At 41.6% G+C, this 21,473-nt stretch overlaps 1 protein-coding gene across 1 annotated transcript in view; it reads left to right on the top strand.

The window, feature by feature from the left end:
• C7 (complement C7) overlaps positions 1-21,473 on the top strand; it is a 115,011-nt gene that overhangs the window by 74,434 nt on the left and 19,104 nt on the right. Inside the window, exons 11-14 of the mRNA XM_089687815.1 lie at positions 1,256-1,484; positions 3,231-3,408; positions 8,457-8,544; positions 10,854-10,986. Of these exons, the coding sequence (XP_089543941.1) occupies positions 1,256-1,484; positions 3,231-3,408; positions 8,457-8,544; positions 10,854-10,986 (628 nt within the window). The remainder of the gene's footprint in view (positions 1-1,255; positions 1,485-3,230; positions 3,409-8,456; positions 8,545-10,853; positions 10,987-21,473) is intronic.

Below are 21,473 nucleotides of genomic sequence, written 5' to 3'. Positions count from 1 at the left end.
CTGTTACAATTAGAAGACGCCTATGTGAAGCCAAGCTATGTGCAAGAAGCCCCCGCAAAGTCCCACTGTTGAAAAAAAGATGTGCTGAAGAGGTTACAATTTGCCAAAGAGCACATTGACTGGCCTAAAGAGAAATGGCGCAACATTTTGTGGACTGAGGAAAGTAAGATTGTTCTTTTTGGGTCTAGTGGCTGGAGACAGTTTGTCAGACGACCCCCAAACACTGAATTCAAGCCACAGTACACTGTGAAGACAGTGAAGCATGGTTGCCCAAGCATCATGATATAGGGATGTTTCTCATAGTACGGTGTTGGGCCTATTTATCGCATACCAGGGATCATGGATCAGTTTGAATACATCAGAATACTTGAAGAGGTCATGCTGCCTTATGCTGAAGAGGAAATGCCCTTGAAATGGGTGTTCCAACAAGACAACAACCCCAAACACACCAGTAAACGTGCAACAACTTGGTTCCAGACCAACAAGATTGACGTTATGGAGTGGCCAGCCCAATCCCTGGATCTTAATCCAATAGAAAACTTGTGGGGTGACATCAAAAATGCAGTTTCTGAGGCAAAACCAAGAAATAGAGAAGAACTGTGGAATGTAGTCCAATCATCCTGGGCTGGAATACCTGATCACAGGTGCCAGAAGTTGGGTGACTCCATGCAACACAGATGTACAGCAGTTCCCAGGAACAGTGCTTATACAACTAAATATTCATTAAGTGATTCAAAGGAAAGCAAAATCTTCAAACATTTTTCAGTTTATATAGTGAATGTTTGAGTTCGTAAAGAAGAATACAAACACTGCTATTTTTTTGAACAGTCTAATATTCACTTTTCTTCAATTTTTTTTTTAGAGGAACAACACAAATTTGATATATTTTTCTTCATGTTCTGATTTGGAATAGAATGTGTAGTGTTCCCAATGCATTTGTGTGTATGAAAATAAAAGCTATTAGAAGGATTTTGAGCTTTATTCACTTTTTTCAACACACTGCTATTATTTTGAACACAACTGTGTATATATATATATATATATATATATATATATATATGTATTAGGATTTATTCCTAGAGAGGGGTTCCATACATGATTAATAATGTATTCATGAGACTAAAGTTTAAATGATAAGAATATTGTGGTAACTGATTTTCTGACCATATAGATGCAGGATGCCACATTTTGAGAGGTCTCAGAATTGGTAAATCCTAATGAGTCATTGTACAGAATTTTGTTTCCATTTTTTAAGCTTACTCCCCTGCACGAGCTGGTAAAAGAAGTGCCTTGTGCATCAGTTAAAAGAATATATTTGAAACGAGCCATTGAGGAATATATCAGTGAAGCACATTCATGCCGTTGCAAACCATGTCAGAACAATGGACAACCAGTCATCAATGGAAGAAAGTGTGAATGTTACTGTAAACCTAACACCTATGGAAAAGCCTGTCAATATGGGTCCCTGGCAGAAGAAAGTCCAGGTATGAAAATGATAGTGTATAGTCAGTTCATGGCTGTAGTTCATTTTGTATATTGGTAGATTCTTCCTCTAGTGGTTGTGTGTATGGGTGACTATATAAAAGCATAAATCTCCACAAGAACCATGGACAGAGGGCTTGTGCTGATGGGCATATGCTTCTGGTGCATTCTGTTTGCGTTTCAGATCAGTTTGAGACACTACTAGATTTCATGTGATTTCCTCCTCAGGTGAATTTGACCTGCAATACACAGCTCACAATTTTCCAGGTTGATCTTTACTTACCAGCCAAACAAGACACAGGCTCAGATCTGGCTTGTAGGCAGCCACTACAATACCCATATATTAGAAGACCGTTCACTGTGTCTTTGATAGAAAATGTTATATATTCAGAAGTTAACACACCATAAACATTTCTTATGTTTTAGAAGTACCAAACAAACCCTACACCCCCCTTTGTGCTTATGTCATCCATTCAATAAAGCATGTATAACAGCTGAGAAATTCAAAGAAACAGCACCATTCTAAGCATTCATGGGTGCCTTTGACTTGTCGTAAACCAGGTGCCTTCGGGAGAGCTTGTCCCTACTCAGCAAGCACCCCTCTGATATTTTTCTTCCAGATTGGGTTTAATCATAGGGTTAGTGTAAAACACGACACAGGTGCATGCCCATAGCTGGAGACCATCCAGGAAGCCAGTTTGGCTGAATAAGATACTAACAGAGAAAATCAGTTCTAGTGTGAACAAAAGCCAGTGTGCCTAAAATAAACTGCCTAGAACCAGCACTTGCCATGACCCTTGCCCAGTGGTGACAGCATGGTATTTTGGCATGGCCTCTAGACAGTTTTTCAAACATTGCCTTTTAGGAGCTCAGAAACAGCCTATAATGGTAAGCTAAACTGGAAATTGGAAGCATCAATTGTAATTACTGGGTTGTCTATGTCTACTCTACATCTAGAAACCCACATTGTGGCACCATACTTTCAGCATGCAGAGGTATTCCTATCACAACTAGCTGTGGGTTTCCCTATTGTACTGTTCTTTAAAAATCTGTGTTTTAAATGTAAAATTGAACCTGAGATATGGGGGCAGCCAATGCTGACCTCTAGAGAATCCTTGTCTACTACTCTGGCACTTCATTTTCAATACTTTTTGAGCTACTCACCCTTACCAAGTATGAAGATCAGGGGCGGAATGACCATTTCGAAACTCGGGCACTGCCCGAGGGCCCGGGGTCAGTAGGGGGCCCCATGAGATGCCCCATGTACCTTTTTCATAGGCTTTTTTGAGTTTGGGCAAGGACACAGGGGCCCCATGATCCCCTATTGCCCGGGGGCACCATGAGTTGTCAGTCCGCCCCGATCAGGAGTGTCATTGTCTTGCATACTTCTGGGTCAGTGACTCAAAATACTGATTGGGGGCCAGCATGACAGCCAAGAAACAGGCATTAGCACAATCAAAATTGAACAATTGCAGTCTCCATTTCCTTCAGAAAATATTTTCTTTAGGAACTTTACAAAGTCATTATTGAGATGAGATACTATGGCCACATGGTATTCTAAGACAGTATTATACTGTATGTGATTGTCTAAGATTCAGTATTCCTAGAAATGTTTTTTAAAGGATGGTAGCTGCAGTAAGTTAGTAATTTGTCCCTGCAACCAGTTTATACAAGCAATCACACTTAATAAGTATGAGTCATCTTAATCTTGATTTCTGTATATCTCACCCAATTTTTTATGATTGAAGGAGTTGTTCATGGTAGCTGGAGCTGCTGGTCATCCTGGAGCATCTGTCGAGGAACCTCAGGAAGAAGAGTCCGGAACCGGGTTTGTAACAATCCAGCACCCAGTGGAGGAGGAAAGAACTGTATTGGAGACTCGATAGAAAGTCAAAAGTGTGAGGAGGATGAGCTGGAGCACTTACGGTTTGTTATATATATAATTCTTTGATCATCATCTGAGAAGAACACTAGTGCCTGTCATTTCTAACTCTTCCAAAACAAAATCTGTACTGCTACAGTAACAAAAAAGTAGAAGTGGAAAAATTTAAAGTATAATTTCACCTTTTCACGAAAAGTTCAAAGTGAACTAACACTGTTACCTTCATGATTATTAGCTGGAGCAGGGGTACGGGGAATTGAAAGCCGTTGTCAGGGCTCTGGGTATGACCAGAGGTGTGTGGACCGACACAGGGAAACACAGACTTCAGGTATAGCGTGTAAAACAATATAATTTATTAAGGGCAACACAAACATAAACGCAGTGCAACAAACCAAACCCAAAACTAACACAAATACGTACAACAAGGTGCAACAAACCCAAACCTTAACTAATATATATATATATAAATATGAGAACAACGTAGTCATGCGGGCCGGGTCGATAGCTAACGGGCAGACAAGGTACAAGGAGTAGGCAGAAGATTGGTCAGGAGTAGCCGAGGTCGGTGCAGGCAGAGTTCAAGCAGAGTCAGGATCAAGCAGAGTCAGGATCAGGCAGGAAGCAGACAGGATGCAGGTACAGGGGCTCATGGGAACAATATACCAAGGCCCTGACTGCAGGCCTGGCCATTCCTTAAATACACCTCCTGCAATCAGCCTCAGGTGATGGCTTGATTGCAGGAGTGAGCTTCTGGCTGCTGAGAGCACCCGCTGGCCAGCCCTGGTAATGCAGCCCACAAGGCAGGTGAGTCCCACCACCATTGGCGAGTCCATTCCTGACAGCCGTGGTCTTCCTCTGGGATGGATCAGAGCATTTCTGATTGGTCATTTGCTGGCACATGAATGTTTTGACCAATTAGAATCACCCTGACTCGTTATTTTATCCCTAAGGAAAGAAGAAGCCTGTGGCTTTCAAAACCTTGGACCCCTACACCAGCTGAGTGGGCAGTGAAAGCCAATCATCCACATAGGTAAGTGCAGTAGGGACTGGGGGGAGGGGACAGTATGCGGTGTTAGTTCACCTTTCTTTTTTTGTGTAAAGATGAACTTACACATTACACAACACAGTATATGCCTTTAAATTTACTCTCTAAGTACACTAAAAACTTAACCAGTGAAAAAAATATATGTTTCTTTTCATTGAACTTCCCTTGTAGTACTATGTTTACTATTAATTGACAGGTCCATTTAAAGTTTCTAGAGGAGCTCAAGATAAAAAGGTAGATTTTTCAGAGTACTACTTAGACACAAAATAACAATAATAATATAGCAAGTCTTCACTTTTCGATTCCAGGTCCACTAACAGATTCTCTTAAGTGATCATTTTTAGTACCAGCATTACAGTAAAATATATACCTAGGCCTACTTTCTTCATTGCCCTGCCCAATGGATGTGTATTGAATGAATGATGTACTTGCCAAAAAAGTGCAAAGAAATAAAGCAATACAAATGAGTTAATAACAGAAACACGCCTAAAATCTGATTACAGCTCTCAGATGATCAGCCTGCATCTGCCATGTGCTAATATTTGTTCTTTCCAAATGCCATATCCTTGATAAAACACTCACCTGTTCTGACAACTGTCATTGTCACTTTGTCAGCAAATGGACGTTGACTTTTATCATCTGCAAAATTGGGAGCTTGCTTATTACTGATGAATATTAGGCAAATTTATACAAAGGTCACTTGTTCTCTCTCTGCCAACCTAGCCTTTGGCATTGAATATCTTATTCTTGGATCCTGATGTATTAGCATTTTCTTTTTGTCCAAAAATACTGAACAGCGTTTCTTAACATATTATAGTTATATTAGGAAACTCTTTTTTAACAAATGTCTGTCAGTTAATAGGGAAGATCAACTAAAGTTGGCCATACACGGCTCAGATTTTGGCTGATTCCTGGTTGGATGGCACTGACGCATACATTGCCAAGGCACCACAAAGCACATGCCTCATAGCATACCATGTATGTGAGCTACATGTGAATGCACATTAATGTGTGTGTGATAACATACCACAGCAGTGTAAATCTAGCCTAAGAAGCTATCTAATGCGGGGTACACACTATCAGGTTTTTTTTCCCCGTTCAACCGAGCGGGCTGAAAGAAAAAAAATTATGAGCTCGGGAGAAGCTTGCTGTACTAACTATCCAATGTTAGTACAGCGATCTCCCTGCTGAGCTATTGTGTTCTGACAGGAGGACTGTCCTGCGAGAACACACCTGTCAGCATTCACAGTCATTGTCTGCCAGCACTGTTCAGATGCTGGTTTTCCTGCAAGCCCATTCAACAGAGGCCAACTGTTCAGCTGACTTCTGTCGGGCAGGCTGGTGTACACACGGGCAGAATGTTGGATGGTTTCTATTGAACTGGCTGATACTGGATGATATTCTTAAAGAAGGATGGTTTATACACATGTAGTGCTATTTTTACACTCTTTGCGGCTACTGGGGTATGATGGCGCCACCTGTATAGTAATTAGGAGCAGAGTCCTTATAATCTGTGTGATCAGGACAAGATCTCTAACAAGTCCACTCGATTGGGGCTTGTGGATAACAAGTGAAATCCCAACTGAGAAATGTATCATCCACATAGACAGTAATCCGCACATCATTGTATATGAAAGTCCATGTATTGAAGAAATAACATTCAGTGAACCATTCAACATAAAGTATCTTCCAAACAGGAACATTAACGCATTAGCAGCCTTTTTTGCATGTCTCAGTGAGGGGAGGCTGCAACACCTACAGTCTGAGCTCTCTCTCTGCAGGAAATCCACGCCCCTCTCTTTTCCACAAGTGCTCTCTTTGATGACCTCATCCTCAGTGCCCAGAGAGCATAGCAGCCATATTGGAAAAGGGCAAAACAAACACTGCATAACAGAAGTATACACTTGAAAATGGGCAAAGAAATTATCACATCACTACACACAGAAGAACACACTATAGTAGGGCTGCTCAACCTTTTCAAGAGCATGGGCCACTTAGGTAATTTGTTAACCAGTCGTGCATATGCTGGTACAATCTGCTATCTCCAACTGCAGCGGCAATGCAGAAAGAGAGGAAGTCATGGGGAACAGGGTTCCTTTATGGTTTCCTTAGTCACTGGGGCAGCAATCCAATTTGATGCTGGCTGCCATGTGACTCTGTTGGCCATCTTAGGTATGGCAGAGTATATTTAAGACCCTTGCCCCTGGGTTTGGCACACTTTTTGCAAGTGGGTAGAGTAGGGAGGGGTACCCCACCTGTTAGGGAACTGTTCCTGGGAAAGCGTAGGGTCGCATTTCTCTGGAATCCTTCTTCATTGAGCACGAAACGGCCAGGCCGCATTCTGTCCCCTCCCAACAGATGCTGTCGTTTCGGCTGGAACCTAATTCATCACATATGGGGAACTGTACCCATATGACATTTTTATCATTTGTTTCACACAAATAGAGCTTTCTTTTGGTAGTATTTTATTTGCCACTGGGTTTTTTGTTTTTTTTTGCACTATAATCCAAAAAAGGGCAAAATATTTAAAAAAAAAGTTTTTTTTTGTCTCTATTATAAAATTTTGCAAACAGGTAATTTTGATGAGGCTGAACTGATAAGCAGCACTGGTGGGCACTGATAGGCAGCACTGATGAGGTGGCATGGATAGGCAGTACTGATGGGCACTGATAGGTGGCACTGATGAGGCGGCATTGGTGGGCATTGATGAGGAGGCACTGATGATGCTGCACTGACATGCAGCAATGATGGGCATTGACAGGCGACACTGAAGGGCACTGATCGGTAGCACTGATTGGCAGTCTCTGACTGACAGCACTGACTGGCGGTACTGACTGATGGCACTGACTGGTGGCACTGATGGGTGTAACTGCTGGGAAGCACTGCTGGGCAGCACCGATGGGTGGCACTGCTAGGCACCGATGGGTGGCACTGCTGGGCACTGATGATCAGGGCACTCATCATCAGTGCCCTGTATATGAGTGCCGATGTCCTCTGTTGTGACAGTTATCGGCAGTACTTTCCTCACGCTGTGACAGCGAGAGGAAAGTGCTGATGAAAACCAGCAACTGTATTTACATTGTGATCTGCTGAGTCATTGGACAAAGCTGATCACGTGGTAAAAGGCTGCTGTGATTGTCCTTGTACCTGGTCATGTGATCAGCTGTGTCCATAGGACACAGTGATCACTGACAGCGTCAGGTGGCGCTGGGGGCGCCTTCTGGGAGGACGTCATTTGACTATAGCTCAGTTGGCAAGTGGTTAATCAATCAGATCACCATTAATCCTACTCTTGCACTCAGGTGTGACAAGCCAAAAAAACTCCGGACCAGTGTTGCAGCCTAAACTATATGAAGGTCTTTGCAGCCATCCCTTGAATTGGCAAAACAAGGACTGTGGACAATCTAAATGAAAAACAACAGACCAGGGAAGTGCATGTCCTAGTAGTGCAATAAACTTCCTTATTTAGCAAAGATAAAATGACACATAATGCACTCACATGCTCTCGGAATGACACCCAGCTCATCACACAACTGTGAGAATCCACCTTCAGAATCCTGTATGGATGCCACTAGATGTAATCCACTCGGGTAAAGGCTTCTCACCCCATGTCTGTGTGTTTGGAAAGAAAGAGCTGCGGGGAGCTGGCCACGATAGTGTCTTGAGTATGACAGCCACTGGGATTATGGATGACCGGCAATCATTCAGTAGAGTAGTGTGCACCTGAAGGAGTCTGTGCAGGTTGCCATAGGTTTCAGGTCACGGGCAACATCAGACAGCTCCGCGGGCTACAGGTGGAACATGCCTGCCCTACAGCCTGCAGAGAAGGAGATGGCTGCTTTTTACTAACTTCTAGGGATAAGTGGTGAGTTTTAGGAAAAATTCTCAGTGGCTCCCACTGCTGTGTCTCAGCCAATGAGAAGATAGAGACCCAGGACAGCCAAGGCTCCCATGCACTTGATGCATGATTTTCTACAGCGCTGTGCAAATTGTTGGAGCTATATAAATCCTGTATAATAATAATAATGTGTTTTCATTTGTCTGCAGAACTGTGGAGCCTCACTGCTTTGACATTAACATTTTACCTACTGAGTTCTGCCCTCCTCCTCCCACTCTGTGGAATGGCTATGTCTTGGTAAGTACAGCTGTTTTGTGTACTTTTAGGGTTCGATCACATGGGTGGCCAGTGGCGATAAAAATAGGCAGTTGAGCCACAGGTGCACCGTCCCTCGACTGCTCCCCTTACGGTGCAACAGCAGCTGGACAAGGTTGAACACATGCCGTGGCTGCAGAGCTTTGCTTTGTGACTGTGGCAAAAATGATACCCCATTTCCAGTTTGGTAGGCAGTACCACTGCTAAACACGACCCAATGAGGTGAAAGGGACTTGCACCAACATGCAGTGTACATGGTTGTGGCACAGTGGTGTGGGCTTTTCTGGGTTAAAACAGGCAATGAGGAGGCAACGTATTACCTCCTAGCTGCCTGTCAACTGCACTTTTCAGAGGAACAGCAAGGCCAGTGGACAAGATGTGTAAACAATATCTTTGTTCCATTGTTTCTGGTAAAAGGGCGATTCAACTTCAGACAAAACCAGCCATAACTCCGTTGCTGAGAAAATTATCCTTTTCATTATAGTTATTAGGAATTAATTAAATTGGAGTTTTCTTTTCTGGGATATTTCTTAGAAAATATGGAAATTTAGTTGAAATGTTGCTTATTTTTTTACCTTTTGAAAAGAGTTCCATAATACAGTATAATTTTATAATGTCCTTTTGTGTTAAGAAAAGTCAGAATGAAGTTGAACTCCAGGTTCATTTTTGTCTTGGGTACCTTTTGGCCTAGTTCACACTGGCATTGAAAGCAGGTGTTTGAGGGGTGTTTTTAACACCCCTAAATGCCTATGGAAATGATACTATGGGCAGCACACAATGCTGTGCACATTATGAAAACATGAAGCGTCAGCATCGTGTCGCTTCACAATTGAAGCTTTATGTTAGGAGGAGTTTGAAGCCTTTCAGCGCCTCCCATTCAAGTCTAGTATGTGGATCCAGCACAGGGTTCATTCTCTAGTTGCCAACATCCCAAAGGTATATACCCAAAGATATGTTCCCCGACAGTTTGTACTGGGACTTTTAAGGCAACTCGAATGATATAAACATGTAAATAATTTTATTACAAAACTGTGGTGAAACATCATAATTTGGAATATAACACAAATGTTAAAATAATACATGGAAGAAAATGTTGAAAAATGACTGTAAACTTGCTGTGGGCTGAGAATTGGTATTCACCCTCTCCTGTGACCCAGAAGAAAGCGGTTCAGAGCAAAAGTCTTTCTTCAGGGACATTTTTGGCTTTTTTTAGCCCCCTAAGTGGCTCCGCTGTCCTGTGTGAGAAATTCACTTTGGGGGCTGGTTTCCCTCCCCCGATCCTGAGCCCTCTTTCCATCTAGCCCTGGTGCATCGAGGTGTTGATGGTGAGCACATAAAGAGAAGATAATTTTCTGTTCTTTTTGTACAATTATGACGAGTTAAATTACAAAAGGAAACTGGATGAATGTTTCTTGGCCATCCTTCCCTTTCAGCATACCCCTGAAGAACGACTTTTGCTCTGAAACGCGTTAGATTTTCAGCTGGTTTAGTAACCCTTCTCTTTCTTCTGGGTCACAGAAGAGGGTGAATACCAATTCTCAGCCCACAGCAAGTTTGTGTTATATGTCAAATTATGATGTTTCACCACAATTTTGTAATAAAATTATTTACATGCTTATATCTTTTATTTTGAGTTGCCTTAAAAGTCCCGGTACAAACTGTTGGGGAACATATCTTTGTGAATATACCCATTCAAGTCTATGGTGACACTCCTCAAACGCACTAGCAGGCGTTTGGGGGGCATTTGTGGTGTGGTTGTGGCTCGTCAATTACAGTTTATTTAGTTTGTGGTGTGGTTTTAACACTTGTCAAACTCTTATAAAATGCTTCAAAACTGCACATAGAGTGTTTGGGGAGCGTTTTTAACTCTTGTAAAAAGCCAGTCTAACGCCCATACTAAAGCTATAAGAACTTTTTGTTAAAAGTTAGAAATTTAGTCAAGTGTGAACAAGCCCTTAAATGCAGTTTTTCATTCCTTGTCCCTCGATCATGCAGGCTTCCTCCTCTCTAAGTGACCAGTCCCCTCTTTGGTGCTGTGACACTCTGGCGTCATCACATACAATGAAGGACCAGCAGTCCTGTATTATAAGTGAACATGCCAAGGGTCGGCCCACAGCCCAGAGCTCTGAGGGGAAGAGATGAGCGCCACTTGCCGGGGAAGTAAGGGATATAGCAATTAAAGCTGCTCATGCTGAATTTTCCCCGAAGTCCAGCATTAAATTTCTAGCACTTAATTCCCAAGAAAGCAATGACTGAGCCTCTATTTTCCTTTTATCTTGTTCTCTCAACAGGATGATGACAATTCGTACTTTGCTGGCAAACGTATTGTGTACACGTGCAATAGTGGGTACACACTGGTGGGTGAGGCTGTTGCTGAATGTAAAGAAGACCTCTCGTGGCAAGTCAATGCCATGAAATGCCAAAGTAAGTAGATATACTTTACTTATACATGTTCTAATGAAATGTATTCTTCTTCATTGGGGCGTGGGACCAAGGCACTGCAATTACTGTTTTTACTTGATGCATTTAGCTTTCACAAAAATATTATACATAGATCTGTAAGCTCGTTAGGTTGACTGGTAACATTTAGCTGCATAAGCAAGTCTTTATATCGCAGTTCTGCAGAGTGAAAATTATATGGGATCTGAACCCTGCAGAATAATGGCCATATATCAACTACAGGCTTTTTGATACTCCCTGCACATTCAGTACACCAATGCTTCAGATGTCAATGAGTGGTTGGCAATTTTGGATGCAAGTTAGTCATAATGGGGCTGTTCTTTACTCCGTGTGCCCATTACCATGCTTATATTCCACTTCTGCTGCTGATCTATCAGTTATGCCAAGGAAACCTAAGAAAAACAAACCTGGAAACAGTTGTTTCAAAGTCAACACTTTTTTTTCAGTTATGGGATGAATATGAAATGGTTAAAACACAATTTCTTTTGCTGTCTGTGTGCCATTGGGGATCCAGAGACATAGGAAATCAAAGGAGATTTCCTTAACCCCTTCCCGCTGGCGCCTCCCGGCCCTTTAAGAGTTTCAGACGCCGGGAGGCGGGGCGGGTGGGGCATGGTTTAGGGATCATGTGATCGCCGTGACGCGTCGCCACGGCAGTCACATGATTGGGAAAGGTCCCGATCAAAAGAGCAGACCGGGACCTTTCCGTTAGTACCGGACATGTGTGCTGGGAGTGCGCAGGGAGCACGCTCTCAGCAGATATGTTTTTTCTTACATGAACGCAAATGTGCAGCCGCCCGGCGTCTAGGCCCAGATGCCGGGAGGCCGCACATTTGTGTGTGACCAGCATAAAGGGGTTAAAATAAGAGGCAACACAATGACTCAGTGGTTAGTACATCCACCTAGGTGCCCGTAGGTTAGTTACCTACTGTCTGAATTGGCACCTAGTATGGGTATGTATGTAAGGTAGGGACCTTGTAAGCTCCTTAAGAGCAGGGACTGACATGAATGAAAAGTATATAAAGTGCTGCATAAAATGACAGTGCTACATAAATACTTGCAATAAATAAATAATCCTGTATAGGATAATTGTCTCTGTAACTGTTGTTCGCAATGGAAGATTTCCACTCACCTCCTATCCTGGGAGCAACCATAACATTTTGGAATTTTATCACTTTCTGTCATGGTGACATTGATCACCAGGACAAATAGAGAAGGTGAATCTCTCCAGTACAGACTCAGACCGCAATAAAAGCCTGTCAGAGGTTCTAGCCCTTCCATCTTCTACCCTTGTCTCCAAAATAAAAGAAAAACTTAGCATTGGGTAGGCTTTACATTGCAATATGTTAGCAAGTATATTATTCCTTTAAGTATATCTAAAGGCATTTTTTTATAGCGTGTGGAGGATTCCATCTGTTAGTTTTCTGTTGATGTTTGTGTCCCTGTTAGGGAAATTCCCTCACCCTCATGGCGACCACTGTCTGGGAATGGAAGTGTGGCAAAATATAAAATTTTGAGTTGTCACCATAATAGGAACAGAAAAATTTAAAAAATAGGAGATTCACATTACTATAGGGAGGTTTGTTTTTACTTCTTGTTATGTCTACAGGCAGGAATTGAGGGGAAATCTGCTGAATGGGACACAGATAGCAAAAAAAAAAAAATGATTTAATGTTATATTCCAGTCAATCTCTCCCATTTTTTACTTGTGGTCAATGTAGCGCTACCCTCTTAAGGGCCGCTGAGTTTTTGGGTCCCTTTAAGCTCTGCACAACCAGGCAAGAAGCATTTTCCACATTTCATCCAAAGTCAGTAAACAGTCCATGAGCTTGGTTTTTGTTGTTTTTCTAGGGGTTAACAATTTAGATAGGGTCTAGGGGTAGATGGGATGCTCAATGAAACTGAACAACTTGGAAGACAAACATCTCAAAAATCTATCCAGCACAAAATGGATCCTAGGCTTCTGGAGTGGCACTTCCCTTCTGGCAGATTAGCACAAAGTCTTTACAAGGAGCACTTGGTCCCCTTAAATGAACCTCCTCAGACCCCAGAATCTCCAGAATCTCCCCATACACCTGGCTGTCTGCAGAGTATCCCAGGGCAAGGGATTCCAAGAGACACACAGAGAATGCTGTCCCAGGGAGAACTAGTTGGGTATTGCACCTGACCGCCCTCCTCCTTCTTTGGCCCAGGGGGTGTACTCACATTGTCCTGTTCCTGTAGCTTAAACGTTGAAACTGCTTTCAGGCCTTATGCTGGGCTGGCTCCTTCACCGCTGACAGGTTGTCTTTCCCTGGTAGACTGTGGAACAGTTGAGGCTCTTCTGTCCAGCTTCAGCCTGTAGGCAGACCCCCCCCTCCTCTGGGGTCCCCTCCTAGGCTCCAAACCAGCAGCACTTCCTCACTCCATCTTCTATCTGATTCCCCTTGTTGACCAGGCTCTCTTATATTTAAGGGCTTACCTAGCAACCATGCCAGGCCTCCTGCTTGGGGATTGGCCAGATTCCCCTAAGTATGCAGATCAACCCCTCCTCACCCATGTCCACTGCTTCTAGAAACTTCTCCAAGTTTCTAGAGCAGGGGAGGTATCAGGGAGCTGACCTGCAGAGCCCTCCAGCCTAACCTGAAGTAACCTCGCTGACTCCCAGGCTGACTCATACCCAGGCTTCTAGCAAGCCTATAAATATGTACAAAAAATCCTTATGTACACTAGAGAGTGTCACATCAATATTATCCCCCCCAAATTTAGGACAACGTAAAAGAGCTCTATGGGCACAGCATAAACTTTCATTTTATATCACCAGCATTGTAATAACAATATAAACAATAGTTATATTTGACAATCCAATATAAGCTCATAGGCACGTGCCTACAAGGAGGATTGTGTGTGTGTAATTGAGTTAGTAGGTCTGCCCAGTCTGGGAAGGGGTTAATTGTCCTAGACTCTTTTCCTGGGCTTTTTGGGTACTGCCTTCCTTTCCGGTTCTACGTATAGGGGGAAGGCCAGGCCCAGAGGGAGAATCTGCACACGGGATGCTGAAGATCACCTGCTGCATCATGTAGTCCCACAAGATAATGAAGTTAAGGAGGAATCTGCCAGCTTTGGAGGACACCAGATATGACTCCAGATAGAAACCTTTTCAGGTATGCCAGGGCAGCCTGAGCATATTGAGTTAGGGTTGGAACTGTATTTCATTTGTATAGACATTGCCACAAGAGTTTTCAGTAAAGTTTCTAAAATGTTTTTTTTTCTTTAATTATATCTTATATTACATTTTCCAGTACAAAAAAAAACCAACCTTATACACAAACACTTCACATATACATAAATTCCATTTTACATCACCTTATCCTCTATCCCCCTCCCTCCTCCATTTGCCCCTGTCCACGTTCTATTGCCTAGTATGTATCTCCTCTCATGCTTCTCTGTCTATATCCCTTCCCTCCCACCTCTACTCTCCCTTTCAGATACTCCGTCGACCTCTCTCTAGACTTTTCCACCTAAACTCCAACCAGTTCCGGATATCTTTTAGATGTTTTAAAGTCTAACCAACTACTCCACATTTTCCTCAATTTTTCTGTTTTATCCTCCTCTATATGATATAACTTCTCCATCCTATAATTATTTTCAACTCTATTTATCCAATCAATTATTCTTGGTGGCTCCGGAGCTTGCCAGAACTTGGGAATCAAGCCCCTAGCCGCACTGACTAAATGATATAATACACTGTTTTTATGCAGATTCACTGAAGGCTCAAAATTATAAAATAAACACATCCACGGGTCTTTCTGTATGGCGATCCTACATATTTCCTGAATATATTGTATTTATTATTTCCAGTAGTCCTGTATTTTTGGGCAATCCCACCATATATGTGCCATGGTTTACTTATTCCCACAACCTCTCCAACATAAAGGTGAAACATCTACTTGCTGTTTATGTGCCACACTCAGTGTAATATACCATCTCACCAGACCTTTGTAATTCATTTCAACTGTGCTCATATTCATCACTTCATGTGATAGTTTAAATATTTTATTCTTTTGTTGTTCCTTTTCCCATTTTTCCAAGAACAAGGGAGGATCAGCTGCTTCCAAAACAAGTCACCTCTAAGATCTATAAGATCCTTATAGATATGGAACTATATTTACATTCAACAATCTTTCAAATGGATACTGATCCTTCTGCGTCCTCAGTGGTTGTGGGAACCTTGAAACAAAATTACCTAATTGATAGTATCGTCACTCATCTAATGTGAAATATAAATCTATTTTCTTCTTTACATCTTGAAAAGTGTGCAATTTCCTCTAATTTAATATATGCTTCAAACGTGCATTTTTATCTTTAATCCATTTCCCAGAAATATTGTCCTTCCCTGGGGGAAAGTACTCCGTTCCCAACAAGGGGGTCAATGCTGAATTATATTTCCATCCCTTTTGCTTATATATTATATCCCAAACACAAAAACTTTCTTTGTCAATGGACTAGCATTCACATCCAATATACAGAATTTATTTGGTATCCAGACAATCTTCCCTAACTGTGCCTTACTCAAAATACCTTCCATATTTACCCAGCCTTTCCCTTCTGCATTATATGTCCAATCCACTATTCGTAATAATACATAGATTAAGATGCCCGCCAAGAGTAACATCAAACATTCCAAGATTCATGATTGTTCAATTCCATCATTATGAGGACAGAGAAAGAATATGGTAAAAACTGTGGGCGATCCCAGAAATAAAATACGGATATACAAAAATACAAGTTTTCACAGACATCGCATCTGAAACATTAGCTAGAAGGAGATCATTGAAACCTTTATTAGACCAGATGAGGGAGAAGAGAATTCAATACAACTGGGGATTCCTGGCATGTCTGGATGGGTGGAAAGATGGGAAATCATCTAAGAAGAACTTAGTGATTTTTGCAAGAAATTAGAATTGCAGAATGTGGACATTTTGGGGTGGTCAGAAGGGTCTAATGAAAGTGAAAGCGAAAGGTTGAAAAAAGAGAAGTGAGTTGAGTAGTCTATATCTTTCTTCCTCTGAGCAGAAGAAGAAGAGAAATAAGAGATAGTTATGAGCCTGATTAATCTTACGACATATAATGTGAAAGGTTTAAATTCTCCTACTAAAAAACATAAGATACTTAGGGAAATTTACAAACTTTCTGCTGATGTAGTGTTTTTACAAGACACACATTTATCATATGATACTAATGTTAAATTATACTCAAGGCACTATCCAACTTGGTATTACGCGGACTCCCCAATAAAGAGGGCTAAAGGAGTAGCGATCGGGTTTTCAAAAACCGTGGGTTTTGATCTGGAGGAGAAACTGGTGGATCCAGAGGGCTGGTTCTTATGTTTAAGAGGGAAAATGTGGGGACAAAACTATACGCTGGCTAATATTTATTGTCTGAATCAAAATCCAGAAGTATTTCTATATGGAGTGTTGGGTAAAATTATGGGTTTTAAGAGAGGTAGTCTTGTCTCAGCAAGATATTTTAATTTTTGTCTGAATCCATGGTTGGATGCATCTTCGAATGCGCAAAGAGGAGGAGGCAAAAAACTAAGACTGTTGAAAAAGATGCTACATCAAAGTCAGCTAGATACATGGAGGGTGGAACATCCCAGAGAAAGAGATTATGCCTTCTTCTCCCAGGCACATAGATCGTATTCTAGGTTGGAATATACAGTTGCAAGAAAAAGTATGTGAACCCCTTGGGATTACGTGGAGTTTTGCATGAATTGGGCATAAAATGTGCTCTGAACGTCATCTAGGTCACAACAATAGAAGAACACAGTCTGCTGAACATAATACTATGCAAACATTAGATGTTACCATGGTTTAATTGCACATAACATGTAAACATTCACAGTGCAGGAAGGAAAAAGTATGTGAACCTTTGGACTTAATAACTGGTTGACCTTCCTTTGGCAGCAATAACCTCAACCAAACGTTTCCTGTAGTTGCAGATCAGACCTGCACAATGATCTGGAGTAATTTTGGACCACTCCTCTTCACAAAACTGTTTCAGTGTAGCAATATTCTTGGGATGTCTGGTGTGAATCGCTCTCTTAAGGTCATGCCACAGCATTTCAATCGGGTTGAGGTCAGGACTCTGACTGGGCCACTCCAGAAGGCGTATTCTGTGCTGTTGCAGCCATTGTTTTGTTGAATTACTTTTATGCTTTGGGTTATTGTCCTGTTGCATCACCCATCCTCTGCGGAGCTTCAGTTGGCGGACAGATGGTCGTACGTTTTCCTGCAAAATGTCTTGATAAACTCTGGAATTCATTTTCCCATCAATGACAACAATCCGTCCAGGCCCTGAGGCAGCAAAGCAGCCCCAAACCATGATGCTCCCTCCGCCATGTTTTACAGTGCGGACGAGGTTTTGATGTTGGTGTGCTGTGCCTTTTTTTCTCCACACATAGTGTTGTGTGTTCTTCCCAAACAACTCAATCTTGGTTTCATCTGTCCACAGTATAGTTTGCCAGTAGTGCTGTGGAACATCCAGGTGCTCTTTTGCAAACTTCAAACGTGCTGCAATATTCTTTTTGGACAGCAATGGCTTCCTCCGTGGTGTTCTCCCATGTACTCCATTCTTGTTTAATGTTTTCCTTATTGTAGATGTGTCAACAAAAATGTTAGCATGTGCCAGAGATTTCTGTAGGTCTTTAGCTGACACTCTGGGATTCTTCTTTACCTCATGCAGCATTCTGCGCTGTGCTCTTGCAGTCATTTTTACAGGACGACCACGCCTAGGGAGAGTAGCAACAGTGCTAAACTTTCTCCATTTGTAGACAGTCTGTCTTACCGTGGACACATGAACATCAAGGCTTTTGGAGATACTTTTGTAACCCTTTCCAGCTTCATGCAAGTCAACAATTCTTGATCGTAGGTCTTCTGAGAGCTCTTTTCTGCGAGGCATGGTTCACATCAGACAGTGCTTCTTGAAACCAGTAAACCCAAAACAGGTGTGTGTTTTTTAAGGGCAGGACAGCTGTCAGCAACACATACAATATCATCACACTGATTGGAGTCAAGGTTGGCTCACTCCTGGCTCCAATTAGCTCTGGGAGAAGTCATTAAGCTAGGGCCTCACATACTTTTTCCTCCCTGCACTGTGAATGTTTACATGTTATGTGCAATTAAACTATGGCAACATCTAATGTTTGTGTAGTATTATGTTCAGCAGACTGTGTTCTTCTATTGTTGTGACTTAGATGACGTTCAGAGCACATTTTATGCCCAATTCATGCAAAACTCCACGTAATCCCAAGGGGTTCACATACTTTTTCTTGCAACTGTATAATGATCAAACATAGACAATTAGACATAAACTCTATATTAGATTTAATCAATAAGTCTATCTCGATCATGCTCTTGTCACGGCAAGTCTGAACGTAGGAGGAAAACGGAATAAAAGGGCTATGTAGAGATTAAACGAGACGCTTATACAGGACCCTGAAGTGGAAAGAACATTAAGGGAGGAAATAGAACAATTTTTTCTGTTAAATGAAACAAATAAGTCTCTGTAGCTACAATTTGGGAGGCACATAAGGCGTATATCAGGGGCCAAAAAAAAGAAAGATCGCGAGAGAAAAATAAAGGAGGTGATATAGGAGCTATATAGATTAGAACAGGCACATAAAAAAAAGACTGGATACAGAGGTATATTCGAAGATTAGAGTTAAAAGAGAAGAGCTAAAAGATCTATTGGAAAAGGAATCAAGGAAGATTTTTATTAGGGTCTCAAAGAAAAGATACAGGTGGGGGAATAAGCCAGGAAAATACCTGATGAAAAGACTCAAGGAAAAGAAATCGAAGAACTATATTGAAAAAATTAAAGATGAAAAAGGAGAACTGGTGTACTCCACCACCGATATTGCTAAAACATTCCAAAAATATTATAGCAAGCTGTATGATGTGAGTTCTAAGAACCAGAAAGTTATAGAGGAAGCAAAAAGGAGGAAAATGTAGGAATATTTAGAGGCTGCAGACCTGTCAAAAATATCAGAAGAAAAATTAGCGTCTCTAGAACAACCGATCTCCCAGGATGAAATGAATATGGCCCTAAAGAATACAACATGAGGGAAGAGCCCAGGACCCGATGGGTATACCATGGGGTATTATAAGAAATTTAAAGAATTAATTGTCCCGAAAATCTGTACATATATGAATGCCTTAGGAGAGGGAATGGAAATAAGAGAAGAATCGCTGCAAGCGTATATAACAATTCTTTTAAAACAAGGAAAGGATAGTTCACAATGCGCTAGTTATAGACCTATATCATTATTAAACAGATACAAAACTGTTTGCGAAAGTGCTAGCTACTAGGTTAAAAGAGTTGATGCCAGAATGGATACATTTAGATAAAGTTGGATTTGTCTCAGGAAATCAAGAATTAGGTATGAATTTTTGTGTAATAATAAAGCGAAAAAAGGGGATTAAACCTGCCCAATATTAGGAATTATTATATAACAATGATACTGTCAAGAGTTGGAGATTGGACATTTAACTCACAGGGGAAAAGTTGGGTTAAAATAACTATTTTAAGTAATGCACGATTAGAGAAGGCTATTTGGATACCACGAGAGTTTCGCATTATAGATGAGACTAGTAGCACATTGACACAGGAGGTGTTAATAGTATGAGATGAGTTTTTCCCACCAGGGAAAGACAATATTTCGAGGAATTGGTTTAAAGATGGATACGCACGGTTAAGAGTTACAGTAGTTAAGGGGAAGCTGCACACTTGAACAAAATTTAAAGAGTAAAAAAGAGTTATTTGTTGTATTAGATGATTTAAGATACTGCCAATTAAGACATTTTGTTTCAAAGTTGCATCAACCACTGAGGATGCCGGAGAACATGCTCCCCTTTGAAAAAATGTTGGGTGCTAGTATAGCTCCAAAACAAGTTACTTCTAGGATATATAAGATTCTTATTGAATTGAAGGGGGTGGGTCCTCCATCATTCTTAGAGAAATGGGAAAGGGAACTGGGAACAAAAATGAGTGAACAACAGAAAAATAAAATGTTTAAACTAACACATGGGGTGATGAACATGAACACAGTTGAAATGAATTATAAATGTTTAACGAGATGGTATTTGACACTGAGTGTTGCACATAGACAGCTATTAGAAGTCTCACCGCCAGGGGCGTCCCTAGGGTTGGTGTCACCCATTGCGATAACACCTGGTAACACCCCCTTCGACGATCCCCGCAGAATGGATCGGACCTGCGGATTGAGCATAATGGATCGGACTCCGATCCATTATGCTCCCCAATCCGCAGATCCGATACATTCTACGGGGATTGTCGGCTTCTGTGCAACGTACCTTTTCGTGGAGTGGGTCCGGTGTCACCTCGTATAGGTTGCATGCCGACAATCCCCACAGGATGGTTTGGATCTGTGGATTGAGCATAATGGATCAGAGTCCGATCCATTATGCTCCCAAATCCACAGATCGTCGGCTTGCTTTACAACTTACCTTTTCGTGGAGCGGGTCCGGTGTTACGTCGTGCGGTAGGTGTCACCCGGTTCGGGCCGCACCCCCCGCACCTGCCTCGGTATGCCACTGCTCACCGCTATGTTGGAGGGGATGTGGATCTAAGGGAACAAAAATCCAGTTTATACAAGAGATAATGGAGATTACAATACAGAAATATCCGTGGGTGTGTTTATTTTATAGGTCAGAGTTATCAGTGAAACAGTATAAAAATAGTGTATTACACCATCTGATTAACGTGGCTAAGGTACTTATTCCCAAATTCTAGCAGGTACAGGAGTCTCCAACAATGAGGGACTGGATAGACCGGGTTGAATATGGAGATGGAGGAGTTATACCATATAAAATTGAAATATCCTCCTGCGCTCAACTATGAAATTACCTAATAAATAGCCAGCTCCTATCACCAATTCCCTATACCTCAGGATGTGTAAATTATAGCAAAAAATGGTGAAGCGCTATGCAAATGCAACAAATCAGTGTATATACACAAAAATATAGGTGAATAAATATACATTAATAAGCAATAATTAAAACGTGAGACTCCAATCTTAAATAATATAGAGTGACATGTGCTTAAAACAGCAATATACTGTGCAAAAACAAGTGCCTGGTCTGCCAATAAAAATATAAACACACCAGGTTAAATGAACTATATACCCAAAATACATATATATACAGTCATGGCCGAAATTGTTGGCACCCTTGATATTTCTCCAGGAAATCATGTATTTCTCACGAAACGTATTGCATTAACACATGTTTTGCTATACACATGTTTATTCCCTTTGTGTGTATTGGGACAAAACAAAAAAAGGGAGGAAAGAAAGCAAATTCGACATAATGTCACACAAACCTCCAAAAATGGGCTGGACAAAAGTATTGGCACCCTTTCACAACTGCGGATAAATAAGAATGTTACAAGCA

This window comes from Staurois parvus, unplaced genomic scaffold (assembly GCF_062004578.1).
Source record: "Staurois parvus isolate SC_StPar_1 unplaced genomic scaffold, SC_StPar_1.0 ptg000438l, whole genome shotgun sequence".
Classification (NCBI taxonomy): Eukaryota; Metazoa; Chordata; class Amphibia; order Anura; family Ranidae; genus Staurois; species Staurois parvus.
The sequence above is the reverse complement of the archived record's forward strand: the minus strand, read 5'-3'. Positions and strand labels throughout refer to the sequence as shown.